This window comes from Columba livia, chromosome 22 (assembly GCF_036013475.1).
Source record: "Columba livia isolate bColLiv1 breed racing homer chromosome 22, bColLiv1.pat.W.v2, whole genome shotgun sequence".
Classification (NCBI taxonomy): Eukaryota; Metazoa; Chordata; class Aves; order Columbiformes; family Columbidae; genus Columba; species Columba livia.
In genome coordinates, this window is record NC_088623.1 from 3,513,850 (window position 1) to 3,529,906 (window position 16,057).

At 45.0% G+C, this 16,057-nt stretch overlaps 2 protein-coding genes across 8 annotated transcripts in view; one reads left to right on the forward strand and one right to left on the reverse strand.

The window, feature by feature from the left end:
* Positions 1 to 6,394, forward strand: part of KCND3 (potassium voltage-gated channel subfamily D member 3) — a 119,472-nt gene extending 113,078 nt beyond the window's left edge. For all 7 annotated transcript variants that reach the window (XM_065038388.1, XM_065038389.1, XM_021283518.2 and 4 more), the window contains one exon: positions 241 to 6,394. In XM_065038388.1, coding sequence (XP_064894460.1) covers positions 241 to 445 — 205 coding nt within the window. In that variant the 3' untranslated portion in view covers positions 446 to 6,394. The remainder of the gene's footprint in view (positions 1 to 240) is intronic.
* A 1,762-nt stretch (positions 6,395 to 8,156) lies between these two features.
* Positions 8,157 to 15,162, reverse strand: DDX20 (DEAD-box helicase 20). Its single transcript, XM_065038384.1, has 11 exons — positions 14,947 to 15,162; positions 14,776 to 14,870; positions 13,713 to 13,881; positions 13,313 to 13,427; positions 13,089 to 13,231; positions 12,577 to 12,715; positions 12,127 to 12,185; positions 11,416 to 11,498; positions 10,656 to 10,761; positions 10,468 to 10,569; positions 8,157 to 9,447 (listed from the first exon to the last, which is right to left on the reverse strand). The coding sequence occupies exons 1-11, from the start codon at positions 15,134 to 15,136 to the stop codon at positions 8,342 to 8,344; spliced, it is 2,307 nt and encodes a 768-aa protein (XP_064894456.1). The 5' UTR covers positions 15,137 to 15,162; the 3' UTR covers positions 8,157 to 8,341.
* Positions 15,163 to 16,057: the final 895 nt, after the last annotated feature.

Genomic DNA, 16,057 nt, shown 5'->3' on the forward strand with positions numbered 1-16,057 from the left:
TGTCCCTGCTCATGGCAGGGGGGGCACTGGGGGTGCTGGGAAGGTCGCTCCAACCTAAACCATCCCGTGATTCTATGATTTAAGTGGAATCTTGTGAATATTCTGGTGCCCTTAGCTCAGAGGAATAAGATGCTGACTAAGATCAACCACCATTCCCATACTTTCTACTGTCTGTTTAAAACAAAAAAAAGAAAAACCAACAAAACCAAACACAAACCAAAGACTAAATTTGTTTTCTAGTCGTTCCAGTCTCAACATGAAATCAGATGATGGGCTCAGACCGAACTGCAAAACTGCCCAGATCACGACAGCCATCATCAGCATCCCCACGCCGCCCGCGCTCACGCCAGAAGGCGAGAGCCAACCCCCCCCCGGCAGCCCCGGCCACTCCACGAACATTTCCTCCACCACCACGAGCAACATCGTCAAGGTCTCTGCCTTGTAAGACGTCTCACGCGCAGAAGGAGGCTGGAAGCCCAGTGGCCCTCTCCCTCCACACCTCCACGTTCCTTTCTTGCTGCAAATCGTGCCTGGATGGACCAACCTGACATTTTTTTGTCACCAAATTAGCACCGGAGAGCGGCCGAGGCGGCTTCTTCAGACTGGCGTTCACGCCAGGAAGGATGAGGAGAGGGAGGAAGAGGCTGGTGAAAGGAAAAAGCCGCGCGGGGAGCATGTTGTGCCATGGAACAGGGCGAATTCACCCATGGAGGCTGGAGGGAAAGAATCATCATGGCAACGAGAGAGTCAATAAAGAAAACGGAAATATAACACTGTGTATCGCAGCACCTTTTTAAAGGTTTTTAATGGATAATATTTATTCATGAGGAAATGACTGAAAAGGTGAAAAACAATGGATTTTGTGATTTTTTTTTTCTTCATGGAGCAGAACCTTCAGACCAACAAAATGTCACGTTTTGTTCGTTTGGTTTTTTTTCTTTTATAGGAAAAGATTTAGACAAAGAAGCCACCTGTCACAGAAACCTATTTCCATTCCTCTGTGTGTGCGTGTGTGTGCAGCAGAACCTCATCCGAGCGGCACCGAGTTACAAAGAGCAGAGCATGTGTCCACCATTGGGTGCACAGTAGGAAAACACACGCATGTGTCAGCACATCCCTGTGCACACACGCACACACACACACCGATTCCACCCTGGATGGCATTCTTTATTTAGACAATTTTGTATCCGCCTTTTAAGTCAATACAGTGCAATTGCAAACAGCGTGTTTGTCTGCTAATTATTGTCGTGAAAACATATTTGTGGAAAAAAAAAAAGACAAAAAAAAAAAGAGACAGGCTTAAGTAGAGTTTTAGTCCCACATGGGTATCTGCTTTCTATTTTTGTTATCACTTACATGTAAGAGTGTGACTAGACTATCAGTTCTGTATTTTTAAAAAGGAAAATAAAAAGGTAGGATTCTTTTGTTTTAATACTGTACACACAAATGGCAAAGAATGAGAAAGCACTGAACTCAACTGCATCAAGCGTTCATAAGTCTAACAGAGGTTTCTTGTAGTGTATGCCCACGCTTTTTCATTTTGGTTTTCTATATTTAAATTTCTTTGCTAGTACTGGACATACAACCCATTGTAAATAGTAGCCAAATCTTGTCTGGATCTATACTTGATAATAATTAACCCCATAGCTAAATATCTTGCATGGACAGAGAGGTATTTGGCTTTTTCACAGTCTTAGGGCTCCAGATGTCTCATCAAAGGCTTCTGGGTTGCACTGATTTGGGGATAGACCAGGTTCGCAGTTTTAGTTCTCCAGGCCCAGGCGGCCGCATGAGAAGGGGCAGCAGTACTGGAGCTGGGAAAACATTGAGTGTGTTCCAGACAGCGCCTTCTATTTGCAGGTCTACACTCAGTTTGGGAACAGTCACACATTTCTAGTCAACCAAAAACGGAAGTTACACTGTGGTACTGCCGAGACTAAGCTGTGGTCAGTCCTAGCGCCTCTGGCTGAGATCTTTCTAGGAATGATTTCTTGTAAGGCAATACAAGGTCCTGAAACGTAACCAATTTTCCCCCTGCTAAGAAGAGTAACTTTTTTCTTCCATTCTGCCTTTCTCAAGTCCCTTTTTCACCACAGGTGTGACCCGTGAAGGGCAGAGTGAGGAGCAACGTCACCCACCTTCTCACTTGTCATAACACTGTTTGGCTAATGTTTGTGATCCCGCACAGACGCCTCGAGGCCCCGTACACACCCGGCCCCCAGCAGCCTGCAGATGATAAGGAAACATTTCAAGCGTCCTGTTTCTGAACAGTGATTTTTACCAACATCAGAGTCCAAAGAACTCCTCAAAGCAGGTTTGAGGCTGATTCAGCAAAGGGATGACTTTTTCTTTTTTAACATCTGTCAGAATCTATCCTGGTGTAATATTTATATACACATATACATGCATACACATATAAATAAATACAGACACATACATGTATAGATAGATAAATAGACCTACATGCTGACTTAAACATATGAGCTAGCTTTGTTAGCACTCCTAACCTGTTAGGCTTAGACTGGACTCAGCTGATGCATTAACACCCTCCTCAGAAACCGACACCATTCTAGGAATATTCAGGCTACGGCTAAACCTTCAGCAGCTGCACCAGCTTATAGCCATTTATTCCAGTGCTGTAATATGTTACCCAAAAACTATGTTTAGTCCTGTTTTAAATGATTAAAATGCTCTGCCTTTGCTGCTTCCTGTAGGAGGTTATACTGCAGTTAATCTTACCATTATTGAGTTTTTTCTTGATGTTTTAATTTCATTTCCCTTTGCTTTAATGTCATTATTTGCCATCATCCTCTCCCCATCGGAACACCCTCACCCCTGTAGATCAGAGGCCTTGCTCTCCACCACCTACCACCTTGCAACCTCATTTACGCTGGCACAGAACGAGGGTTAAATGCTGCAGTGCTGACAGGGTACAGTGTCCCTTCCAGGAGTAAACGACTACTAAGAGCAAGGGACTCCCCATGGGTTCTTGGTGCTGCTTTTCTTAGTCCTGATTTACTGGGGAGTGGTGAACAAGCCACTCCAGCTCTCATTCATTTCTTTATCTGTAAACAGCAATCATGGCAGCCCTTGTCTAAAGCACTATTGGTGCATTTAATTGCTTTCAATCAAAACGCTTTTCGGAAAAAAAAAGAACATTTTTAAGAGGAAAAAATAAACAAGGAGGAAAGCAAGTGCATGGAGTTTCTGGCTGGTTGCACTCAGATTATCAAGGCAGCTGCTGCCTCCATTCTCTTCCACGGAAGAGGAATCATTATTATCCTTTCTCAAAAGTACACAACCTGTCTCTTCTACCATGAGCTTAGCAGGTGCTGCCCCACGCGGTCAGTACATCGACACAGACTTTCAGAGGATAAAGCCAGACAAAATTAACAAAGTCTGAGCCTAGAGGAACAGGGCTAAAAATATTTTTAATGGTGGCATTAACTCCCTTTACGCACTGATTGGAAGCAGACTGAGTAATGCTTCTGAAAGCGCCTGAAAACGTGCTTGTACAAAACCTCCCTGGATCGCCGGACGCAGCTACAGCCTCATTACGAGAGCGCAGTGCGTTCAGCGGAACAGCACAGGCGAGAATCAGAACATCGCGCCCTTCAACCGGAACGCGGGGAGGAAGGGAGAGCGATGGCAAAAGGGGGGCCGCTGCACCGCAGCCGCTTCTCGCTACGATAAAGGGAGGCGATTAGCTTTACTAAACTGCTCTCACTAATCTTTATATAGCGAGAAAAAGCCAAAAGTCAACCCTGAAAATTCTTAGAGCCAGAACTTGACCTGAAGGATTTGGAGCGTTGTCTCCATTCTGACCAGCATCCCTCTGCCCAGGGCCACACACACACACCGACATGGAGACAAAAACCAGCACGCACCCCTGCGATCCTGGGCATTCCCGAGGCACGTGGAAGGGGTTTCTTCAGGCAGGGGCGACCTCTGGGAGGAGAAGCTTCCAGAAACAGCGGCAGGTTCCAGTCCCGACACCTTTCTGAAAGGCAGGGGGTACAAAACAGCCTGATTAGCAAGACAGTCCAACAAAACATCGGGAGTATGTTGGCAGTTCATTTCCAAAGCCTTCCCCCACCCCCTAACTCTATAGGACTTCTTATACTTTTAGAAACGTACGTTAAAAAAGATTCTTTGTACAAAATGCAAGTGGAGTGGGATTATTTTTTCAGTCTTTCATAAAGCAATATTAAAAATATCAAAGCAGCAACACCTTTTTCCAAGCATTTTGTTTTGTTTCCAAAGCCTCTTCCAAGGGAAAAATATTTTCACAGATTTTCAGCATATTCTGTTAATAGATTGAGTCTCTTCTCACCTGGCATTGGGCTGCTAATTGAAGGAATCGCACCCAATTGGCAAAGAATGATGATCTTTCACATCTAGGCTTCGACTTCCATCTACTCTTTCTAAAAACCACCTTTCTTTCTCCTTAAAAATCTTAAGGACGTCCATAAAGAACAGGCTATTGATAGCACACCTTGGCCTATAAAAATTAAAGCATTACACAATGTAATCCACCCTCCGCTAGCATAAGATCCTTCCCTGCAACATCCTGCGTTGCTTCCTTTGGGTTAGATACTCAATTCCCCAAGGAAAAGGCTCCCACTGCTTCCCTGGGGAGCTGATTCCAGACTATTAGATCTCAATGTCAAGGATTTTCCCCCTGCTGTTCAGCCATAAATCTCTGCTTATTTTTTTCCCCCCTCTTGCTGCATTATTCTCCCTCGCACCATGTTAAATTACTCTCCATGTTGCACATGAGCTGCCTACAAGCACAAGAGGGATATAAAACCTTCTACAGCAAATTCTCATCCCCGAGACTACTTTTGCCTGTCAAATAATTATCGTTGTGAAAAGCGAACTGGGGAAAAGGGAAACTAAGCAACACACGTGGCTTTGGTGTGAAATCAAGTTAATAGGTAATTCCAAATACCTCCTTCTTTGCAGTTGCCAGAAACACTAAAATTTAAATCAATGCTACTTGCTTAACCTGAAACAGTTGATAATATACAAGTACTGCAAACCAGCATTTCTCATCCTAGTTTAGACAGCTTAAGGGGTGCGCAGGAAAATCAGATTAAAGGAAGCAATGTCCCCTCAAATATTTTGCTTTTTTAAGTGAAGAGGTTGTAAACATGCTGTATCTTACCCCTATTATACAGCAAATTCAGTGTATTAAAGATCACATGTAATTTATGGGTTGCAAACTTCCCTTGGATCCTGTAAGGCATTTCCTATGTCGGACTATGGCAGTTACCAAGTCAGCATTCATGGATGGCTTGTGAACATCAGCAGCTTTGAACTGAAGACTTTATTCTGCTTTTAAAGTCAGGTGGATAATACGCCTTCCCCACATAATTCACCAACCAAATATAACTGATTTTTAAGCAAAACCACTTATTTTTCCTCCAACACTAAGCAACTGCACTGGATCAAATTACTCCAGAGCTCCAGTTTCTAGGGTTCACATTTGACGATGTTTTATCTTTCTAAAGCTTCCGAAGCGAGCAGAAGGTGAGGACAGGCAGGAGAGGCAGCGGCACGAGCCCCCGTGCTCCTCCCAATTATCTTGATTAATCACTAAGTGACCTCGGAGAAGTCGTTTCGCCTCTCTTTGCCGATTACACAAGCTGTATAGAATTTAATACCTCCTCCTTTCAATTCATGAACACCTCCAATACGCTTTCCTTGAGAAAGCGCCCCAGAAAAGTACCGCTACTTACGTTCCAAACGCAAAACCCGTGCCAGGAAAACTTCAGGTGGATCAGTCGAAAGACCAGGTGACAAAGAGCTTGTGGGAATTCCTTCCTGAGTTTTGTTCTCGGTCAATAGTCCGTTACTTTGTGTGTGTGTATGTGTGCACGTGTTTCTTTCCATTTTGGTTTAAACTAGCGCTACTCACAGGAGTCACACGGCTGGTGGGTGAGAAGCAACAACCATCTCCAATATTCTTCTCCGTTCTGTTGTGACTACGACCGGGAGATCCCACAGGCTCCTCCAACCAACAAAGTATCTTACGAAAGGCGTGTGATGGTCTATTTTTGATAAATCAGTAAGGCATTCCAATGCAATTGTGTTTTCTTTAGGAGTTTTATGTTATGAGAAGCTCTCAACCTTATTATTTTCTATTTTCGTACTATAAATGGGCTTTGCTTACGAACATCAGAGGACAGATACAAAATGTACTGTATACAACTGCAGGTAGCTTCATTTGAGAACAACTTTCTAGAAGAACCAAGTTTCCTGTTGTCTTCTTTTGGAATTGTAGTGCATATGTTGAAACTTGTATATCATTTACAGTATTGAGTCTTGTGCCACTGCTGTACCTGATGTATCCAATCTGGATTAAACAGAGTATGTGCCACAAATACCCAAACGATGCTGTAGATTTCTTCTCAAAATATTTTGGGAGGTTCTTTTGGAGAACTTGAGGTGGTGGCCTAAGCCACTCGAGTTGCATTTAAATACTAATAACTCTTACTTAAGCGACCGTTAAGGAAAACATCAAGGTGACCACGATGTTTTAGAACAATAATGCAGATACCCAAGCGCATCTCTTACAGTATCCTCCTATCCAACAAAATTCATCTTGGAAACTATCACCTCATCTTGGCCTTTTCAAACTATGCAGATAAAACCTAGGAGAGGCCCCTCCCTGGGGTGATTTGTTTTGACACAAAGGGAATTAAAAATATAAGTACAGGAAGAAAAATACTTCTCCTGACAAGGAGCACATCTTAATGCCTTTATTTTAAAAGGCAATATCATCTTGGCAAGTGCCTTTAGGTCCAAGTCTTGCATTCTATATTGCAGGCAGGGTTGACTTGTTTCAACCGCTAAACAAGTAGCACTGGTCTCATCTAAGTCACCAAGTGTTGCTTAAAAGCATTATTTAAAATTTTCAAAAATCTTTACGCAGAAATTAAAATGACTCCTTAGGGGAACTCTAACACCTCCCGAGTTAGAGCGGAACAGCTCAGAGCTCTTGTCTCCTGCAGTAAAGTCCAACACACACTAGAGGCCACCACTGGCCCAGCTGCAGGAAACCACAAACCCCTCAAGGCAGGACAGCATCGGCAAAATTTCATGAGCTAAATCCATCTCACGGTTCTCCTGCACGGTGAAGAGAGTCTGAATGGCACGGTATAACATTTAGAGCCACCGCTGCACAAAAAAGCCGTAAGTGGTTCTAGGATTTGCACAGGGAACTCTGCGAGAACATCAGGAATGCTCGGGCAGCAAGGGGTTCATGTGAGCGGAGTGAAAACATGCAGTATTTCTCAAAATGAGTTTGGAAGTTGAAGGTGAGCAATGAATGCATTTCAGCAAGTTAAAGTAGCTCTCCTTGCAAGGACAGTTCATAGCAGTTAGGAAGCTTTTACTTTGCTCAAAAAGCCAAAACCACCCACCCAAACACACACCCCCCCACACCCAAACTGTACCTGCTCTGGTCAACTTTGAGAAATCAAAGAAACCAGCTGAAGAAATCTCTTTAAGATCCCAAACATACGAAAGCTGGAGGATGAAGTTACAAAATTACCACAGAGTCAATCTAGAGTCAATACCCTAAGCCACTCTCATCTTTTCCTGCGTCAGGACAGCTGCACACAGAGCAGTGCAACCCAAACAGGAAAAACCAATTAGTTTTAGTACTAACAGGTGATTTCATTTCTAATTAAAGCTTTCATCTATGTGTGGCAAGTCTGATATTGCTGCACCCAGAGGGACAGAGCAATTATGATTGCTGCACGTTTTCTACATAATTAAACCATCCTCTACTGCACAGCTTGCCGTACACCTAGCTATAGAAATGTTATTTATACCATGTTAATTAACTGGATTTAAATTAGCGATACAGGCATTGAGATGCAGGCTTCCCTCCACCACTTAACTAGTATATCATCAGTGCCTGGTGTTTAATAAGAGAACTACAGAAAATGGAAGGATCTCCAACTATAAACAGACTACGTGGTCTCAGAGTGAATTCATCTGCACCAAAAAGTCACAGGGAAGACAAGTAAAAGCAAACAAAACGGGGCTTGGTTTGTATTTCCTCCTTACTAACATTTCTTACTTGTAAGTGGCTGCCTTTTCCTTCCTTGGCTCTGGGTTGTAAGGACTGCAACTGAACATCCAGCTGTCTTTCATTTCCTTTTATTAACAACTCGTAACACCAGCACTGGAACATTTATGCCGACACAGCTCCTTAGAAAAAGACAACATTTCTCTTCAATCTTAAAGTCTGTTTACGTTTTTTGGCAACGTCCTTGTAAACCAGCAGTTCTGTCCCGACCTGCCTGTCCCTAAGAGCGGGGTCACCGCATCAATCCCCGCTTTTCAGCAGCTCCTGAAGATAGACTGAGTTGACGTGATAGGCGTTCACCCAGTTAAACTGTCTGTAACTTCTCCTGTATTGAGACACCGCAGCGTAGTAGTTTTGCCATGCCTGATAATATGATTTCCAGTAGTTTTTGTAACTCCAAGCCTCATTTGGAACACCGTCATCCCACGAGCTGCAGGAACAGTCATCTTCTGGTTTTCTCGTGGAAGGACTAGGGGACTGACGGCAACGGCTTTTCTTTTGTTTAGCGTTTTGTTTCACAACTTTCTTTTTCGCTTGATTTTGCTTTGGGACTCGTGACGGCTCCTGAGGCTCCTCTGGTGTCGAACTGAAGTCTGCGTGGCCCCGACATGCTGTGGGAACAGCATTCTTCTCCTGTGTATCCGAAAACATTTCAAAGCACGAGTTATCCTCCCTGCTCTTGGAAGAAGCCCGGGAACTGTACGAACCATCATTGTCACTGGACACACCACCGCTTGCGATCATCTCGGTATTACATTCCACCTCTTTCCACTCTACACCACCATTTTTGGGGAGCTCGTGTTGTTCTCCTGGGCCTGAATAGCTTCTTAAAATTTCAACCTCTCTCTCCGACCCTTCTTTAATGAAATACTCATAGTCTTCAACAAAGTCCGAGAAGCTCCAGGGATTGTTCTGGTGGTTTTTGAAAGAAGACAAGCATGGAATTCTGGGGAGATCTTTTTTCAAGGCCTCCTCTTCTGGAGACTGAGTGTTATGTTCTTTATGTTGTCCATCCAGTCTAGAGACAGTTTTGACTCGACTCCTCTGTTCTGTGTGGCAACTGGAAGTTTGGGGGTTTCTGCAACCTTTTGCTCTATTTGCAGAATCTGTGCACTTCTTCATCTGCTTTTGCTTCAGAGCCTTTTTTGGTCTTTCTACAGAAGAATTATCAGCTGGAAGATTAGAATGAGGCTCAGGTACCTCTGGAAAAGTGTTTCGGACAGACTGCAGTCCTGGTTCCTCTGGTCTCAGACATACAGTGTCAGAATTCACTGAAGTATGCGTAACAGGTTTGATTTCTACCTCCCCATCTTCAAACTGATCCATCATTCCAGGGGGTATAGGCTCTGCGCAGAAGGGAAACAAGCAGGGGCTTGGTTAAGTGCATCCTTCCCTCTAGAACTCAAACGAGTACCAAAGTAAAGCTCTGCAAAATCGCAGATAAGATGTTACGACATGTTAAGTTAGGGCTACAAACTGACCCCTTCAACACTTGAAAGAGCTCAAATAGCCAGAACATTTATTTACTTCATGGAAGGGATCAGAAAGTTGATCAAGACAAGTAGCACTGCATTACTTGTCACTTATTTTTCATATCCTGCTTCACCAGACTAAAAAGTAGAACTTACATAAGAAGGCAAACGCTATATTTCTAGCAGAACAGTTTCTGGCAGAGCAACGGTACCAAATGTTCTGCTGTTTCAGTTATTCTTTCCATCTCCTACTGTATCTTACAACCTGAGAAAGGCCTAATACTGTTCCATCAGTTTCCCAGGGATGGAGGTGAGGCTGACCGATCTGTAGTTACCCACGTCCTCCTTCTTGCCCTTCTTGAAGACTGGAGTGACATTTGCTTTCCTCCAGTCCTCAGGCACCTCTGCCGTTTCCCAAGACTTTGCAAAGATGACGGAATGTGGTCCAGCAATGACCTCAGCCAGCTCCCTCAGTACCCGCAGGTGCATCCCATCCAGACCCATGGATTGATGGATGTCCAGATTGCCTAACTGCTCCCTAACCCAGTCCTTATCAACCCAGGCAAACTCCTCCATTGTCCTGCCTTCCTCTGGGGCCTCAGCGGTACGGGGCTCCTCAGGACAGCCCCCGGCAGAGCAGACAGAGATAAAGAAGGCACTCAGTAACTCTGCCTTCTCTGTATCTTCTGTCACCAAGTTCACCTTCCATGGCTTCACATGACTGCAGCAGTTACACAAGTAGCCATTAACACAGAGCATGAAAAACTTGTACCAAAATTAATGCAAATTCAGCAGAGAAGATACACGTCAGTTCCCTGCAGACTTGTCTGAAGCTTTGAATAAAACAGCAAACAACAAAAAAAAAAACTGTTGCATTCATAGGACAGAGCATACCTGGTAAAGGAAGGAGCTGAAGGTTACACTTCTGAGCAATTTTCATCATCATGTTTTCTTCCTCTCCGCGGCAGCAGTACGTCACAGCTAAGCCTAAAGTTCCTGCGGTACACAAGAGAAAGTGTGATTACTGAAGCAGAGCCAGCAAAGGGAGAGCAAGCTCAAGAAATCCACATGGCTGTCTTTACCGAAGCGGCCGGCTCTGCCGATGCGGTGCATGTACGTCTCCCAGTCCACAGGGACGTCCAGGTTGATAACCAGATTCACTTTCTCAGCATCGATTCCACGAGACGTCTTGAGAACAGCGACGAGAGAAGGAGACAGGTAACGGAATATGCTGAACAGATTTTGAAACAAATACGGCACATTTTCGGAGTAACTGCTCATGTAGTAACTTCTAGCTGTTACAATACACCACAGGGCACCTACAATTTTCCAGCCAGTTCACAGTATTGCATGTAAAATATTGCATTGGCACCAGGAAAATTACGGATCATTTTTCTTACACCTTCTGTGCATCAAATACAAGCAAGCATGTTTTTCTCCCAGCACCAAAGAATTCAACCTGATAGCAGTCATCTTTTCATGATGGGACCTCAAACAATCAACTGCAGAGAGAAATACATCAACCAGAGCGCTTCAAAACTACTTAAAGTTGTTTGGGATGTTCCTATTTTGTACTAGAGAAACAAACTATTTCTTCCCATAGCTCCTACCATAGCTTTGGCACACAGCTCTACTGCTCTGAAATATCCGTAAGCTTCTGCAAAGCAAAACATTTGGTTTTTTTGAAACAGATGAGGAATAAAGGACAATTTCTAAGTTTCACAGTGCTCAAGTCTCACGCCTTATCAGTCCAACTGTGCTCTATTCAACTCCAAGTCAAATCTAATTCCCTGAAGTAACTTTATGGACAATACTCATGCATGCTATAAAACACTCACTCACCAAGTCTGTGGAAATCAGAACTCTGCAGTGGAATTGCTTTAATTTAGCCATAGCATCAAGACGCTGATTTTGATTCATGCTGCCTAAAAAGACAGAAATTAGGAACGGATATTCTTCAGTTTCATGCGCCTCTGATTCTAAAAACATCAATATGTAAAACTGTAAATGAGATCAGAAATGAGGTTGAGGGAAATTTCCTCAAACATCAGTTTCAGATGAGTAAACAAGGAATGAAAAACACCCTGAAAATAAGGAAATTAATTAAAAAAATAACCCTTTTTCTTGTTTTTAAAGAGAAACCAACTATGTAGATACTTAACCCTCTTGAACAACACCGACTTTTTGGACAAATTTTACTTAAAACATGTAAGCCATGGAAAACACCATTGAAATAAAAATGCAAAGTTTCTAATCACCATTAGGTGCCAGTCATCAACTTTTTATAGAGAAGCTTGAAATAGAAAAGATTTATGTCTGACCTGTGCATTCCCAAGCAACACCTGCAAAGTAAAACTTTCTCTTTACAAAGAAGCCAGTGCACCCAGCTGGACATTCAGAAAAATGACTCTCAAACAGATTTGAAAACAGGAAAGTTAATCAATGTAATGATTAAATAATATTTAAGCGCTGAACACCTAGGAAGATCCAAGTGCTGTTCTTTGGTTGAATAACCACGCAGCTTCCACAGCCTCAAAGTTTTGAGGGACTGACCTGAGATGCACTCGGCAGGAAAACCTCTGGACGTCAGGATTTCAGCCAGATGTTGAGCCCTGAGAACAAACAGAATTAAAGCCGTCAACAAAACCGCAGACCTACCAAGCCCTGCACATTTCTTGTCCATAAGCTTTTTTTTGCAGCTAAGGCCAACATTCCAGAACCGTCCCTTTCATCTTTGTGTCTAAAACAGTCACCTCACAGACAGAAAAGGGCACCAGGGGATCAGGTCTCGCTGTTCTCTGAACAGCCTATGAGGTACTGTTGTCTTAAACATTCTTTTAATTTCAGTATTTCACGCTGCATTTCTCCAGCTGTATTTCAGATCTGAAGGCTGCATTCTGCTTCCACACTTTACAGAAGGCCCATGTAACTTCAACCGTGACTGGACATCACAACCTCAGCTTTCAAACAGGCTTTTTGCAGATTTTATTTCAAATTTATTACCTGCTATGCAAATTTGAGAAGACTAAGGCTTGATTAAATGGAATCTTGCTGAACAAGTCCTGTAGATGCTGGGTTTTTTCCTCAAACGTTTTATGCGGAAGCGGATGGGAAGTCACGATTTTGTAATACTGCTTCAGCCCTGAGGATGAAACAAAAAACTATCAGATTTAAGGATTTCCATAAGAACACACACCACACTATGCTGCTGTCAACATGCGTGACCCCAGCTAAAACAAAGACTTGAAATTTAATCGAGCACAAACATGTGCCAAATAAGAACCTACAGGACAGGTTTTTCTTATATATTTTTTGAACAGATAGAAGAAAAACCCCATAAAGTTGCATTCATCACTGATGTTTGAAATAGGTCAACACTGGGAATGAATACTTCATAAACTAATCAACTGACCTGTGGAGGGAAATTACACAAAAAGTACAGGTCATGTTCTGGTTTTAGCTCACTCTTCTCAATCTATCAATAACAATATCACTATAAATGAACTTCTACTCACCAATGAGACTTGGGTCAGTAGGGTTCAACCTCACAAATGTTGGATCTCTCATGTACCTGGTCAAAGCGTTCGCTAATGATTCCGGGTAAGTGGCTGAAACAGCAAGCATCTGTTTGTTGGCTGGTAGTGAAGAGTAAATCCAACTGAGAGACAAAGAAATGTGAATGAGGAACAAATATGTATCTAATCTACGGGTAAATACATGAAATAAATGCTTTTCATACTTGATTTGTTCCTGAAAGCTGCCTTCTTCCAACAGCTTGTCTGCTTCATCCAGAATGAAAAGCCGGATACTGGCTGTGTTCAAGTAGTCCAGCTCTATGAGCTGTTTTATTCGACCTGCATACGAAGAAAAATGTAAAAAGAAATTCAAAAACATTAACTGAAAGGTTCTAATGATTAATTTTGTACATTTTTAAAAATTTAATTTTAATAGCCTTTAAAAAAGAGCATATTTGGAACAATCTCTTACTAAAAATACTTGGTCTAAAAGTCTCTGGCACTGGCATTTGAGACTATCCCCTACTACTAAAATAAGAAAAAACAACCCAGGTTTCAAAAGCACCAACTATTGTCTTGTGCAGTATCACAAGGTATGTGAAGCACGACGAAGCTCATCCATACCTGGGGAGCCAACTGCTATGTGGCACTTCTTTAGTCTGATTTTGTCCTGGTTCAAAGGAGTCCCGCCAATGAAGACGTGGCATTCCAAGCCTTCCATTTTGATTCCAATAGTTGTGATCACGGCATGAATCTGCACAGCAATCTCGCGCGTAGGAGCCAAGATCAGAATCTGTAAGGGCCAAGGGTTAAATTTGAAAGGGTCCAGAGATTAAAGCCCAGCGGTGAGGTGTGGGGATTACAAATCACAGAAGCATTTTGGTTGCAAGAGACCCTCAAGATGATAGAGTCCAACTGTTCCCCCACCCCAGCACTATCCCATGTCCCTGAAAACCTCACCTCTGAGTCTGTCCAGCCCCCCAGGGATGGCGACTCCAGCACTGCCCTGGGCAGCCTGTTCCAATGCCCCACAGCCCTTTGGGGAAGAAATTGTTCCTAAATCCAACCTCAACCTCCCCTGGCGCAACTTGAGGCCGTTTCCTCTGCTCCTGGCGCTTGTTCCTGGGGAGCAGAGCCCGACCCCCCTGGCTCCAAGCTCCTTTCAGGCAGTTCAGAGATCAGAAGGTCTCCCCTCAGCTCCTGTTCTCCAGCTGAACCCCCAGGTCCCTCAGCTGCTCCATCACACTTGTGCTCCAGCCCCTCACCAGCTCCGTTCCCTCCTCTGAACCCTCTGCCTCAAGACCCTTAAGGTCTTTCCAAACTGATCCCAGGATTCAAGCTTTGGCCTCCCCAATGCCCAGCACAAGCGGACGGTCACTGCACTAGTTCTACTGGCCACACCAATGCTGGTACCAGCCAGGATGCTGGTGGCCTTTTTGGCCACCTGGGCACACACTGTCTCATATTCAGCCATTGTCAGTCGACACCCCCAGGTCCTTTTCCAGACACTTTTCACTGAGTCTGCAGCGTTCATGGGGTTGTTGTGACCCAAACGCAGGACCCAGCACTCAGACAATCGGCCTCAGCCCAACAACCCGGACCCCTCTCACGGGAGACAACCCCGTTTTCCCGAGGAAAAGAGCGATTCCCCCTCACAAAGCACCGGGCGGGCCGGGCCGGGTCTCACCTGCGTGGCCGGGCACTCCAGCAACACCGCGTCCAGGGCGATGGTGGAGAACACGCAGGTTTTGCCAGTGCCGGACTTGGCCTGCACGATGAGATCTGCAGAGAGCCGCCACAGAGGTCACCGGGGAACCCCCGGGGTATCCCCCGCCCCTCACCCGGCCCGCCCGCTCACCAAGCCCGCAGCGCCCCAGCGGGATCGCCTTCAGCTGCACCGGCGACGGCCTGTGGAACCCGGCCGCCTCCAACCCCGCCAGCACCGGCGCCGACAGCAGCAGCGACCCGAAGTCGGACGGGCCGCCGGGCACCAGCACGTCCCGTGTACGGAACGGGCCCTCAGTCGGTGCCGCCGAGGGCGCCGCCATCTTGGGGCAGGAAGTGACGTAGCGCGGCGCCTCGCGAGAGGCGCTTTTCACCCGCGCCGCGCATGCGTACGGGGTGGACCCGCTCAGCGCGCGGTGTCGCCAGAGGGCGCTGATTGGCTGGGGCGGGGCTCGCGGCGCCCCGTGTCGGGGCGCGGGGGGAGCGGGCGGGCTGTTCCCGCGTTACTGTTTTGTAGGGGCGTTTTTGTATTTTTCTCTCAACATTAGCAATTATTTCCTGTTTATGCCAATAACTGAGGCTGCGACTCCACGCTGTGTGTCTCAACGGGTGCATTTATCTACACAGAAGCAATTAATGGCGGTGGTTATGGAACATAAATCCTTTATATGGAGAAAGAGAAGCCTTTGAGGCAAAAACAGCTTTTGCACATCCCTGGGTCATTGGTTTTATGAAGAGCACGAAAGTTTAAACTTATAAATATTACAGAGGACAAAGCCTCTGTGTTATGGGAGTGGAAATAACACGGTGAGAGCTGGAGAGCTTGCACCAAGCTCCAAAACCACGAACTTTAACCATAAAATAAATGTGCAGGACAAAGAGGAGCAAAGTGCCTGGCATGGGGGAGCCCAGGGCAGGGGCAGCCAGGAGCCTGGAGGGGACGGTCAGGAGGAGGGATGAGCAAGAGGGGGTCAGGAGAGGAAAGGAGGGATCAGCAAAGAAATGATGGAGAAAGCTGCAAAAGAGGAGGAGGAAGACAAAAAGGACAAATTGGAGTGTATTGGCAGAACGGCGTTAACAAGCTTGCTGGCAGTCAGTGCCCAAAGTATCTCTGTTAGTTTAGAGAGAAAGCAGTCGCTGCTTGTCTCTCCGTCGTCCCACTGTGGTGGAATAGCGGAGGTATTTGTTCTGACCCCTCTATTTTCAGCCCTCCTTCCACCATCCTGGCAACAGGAATGAGTTTC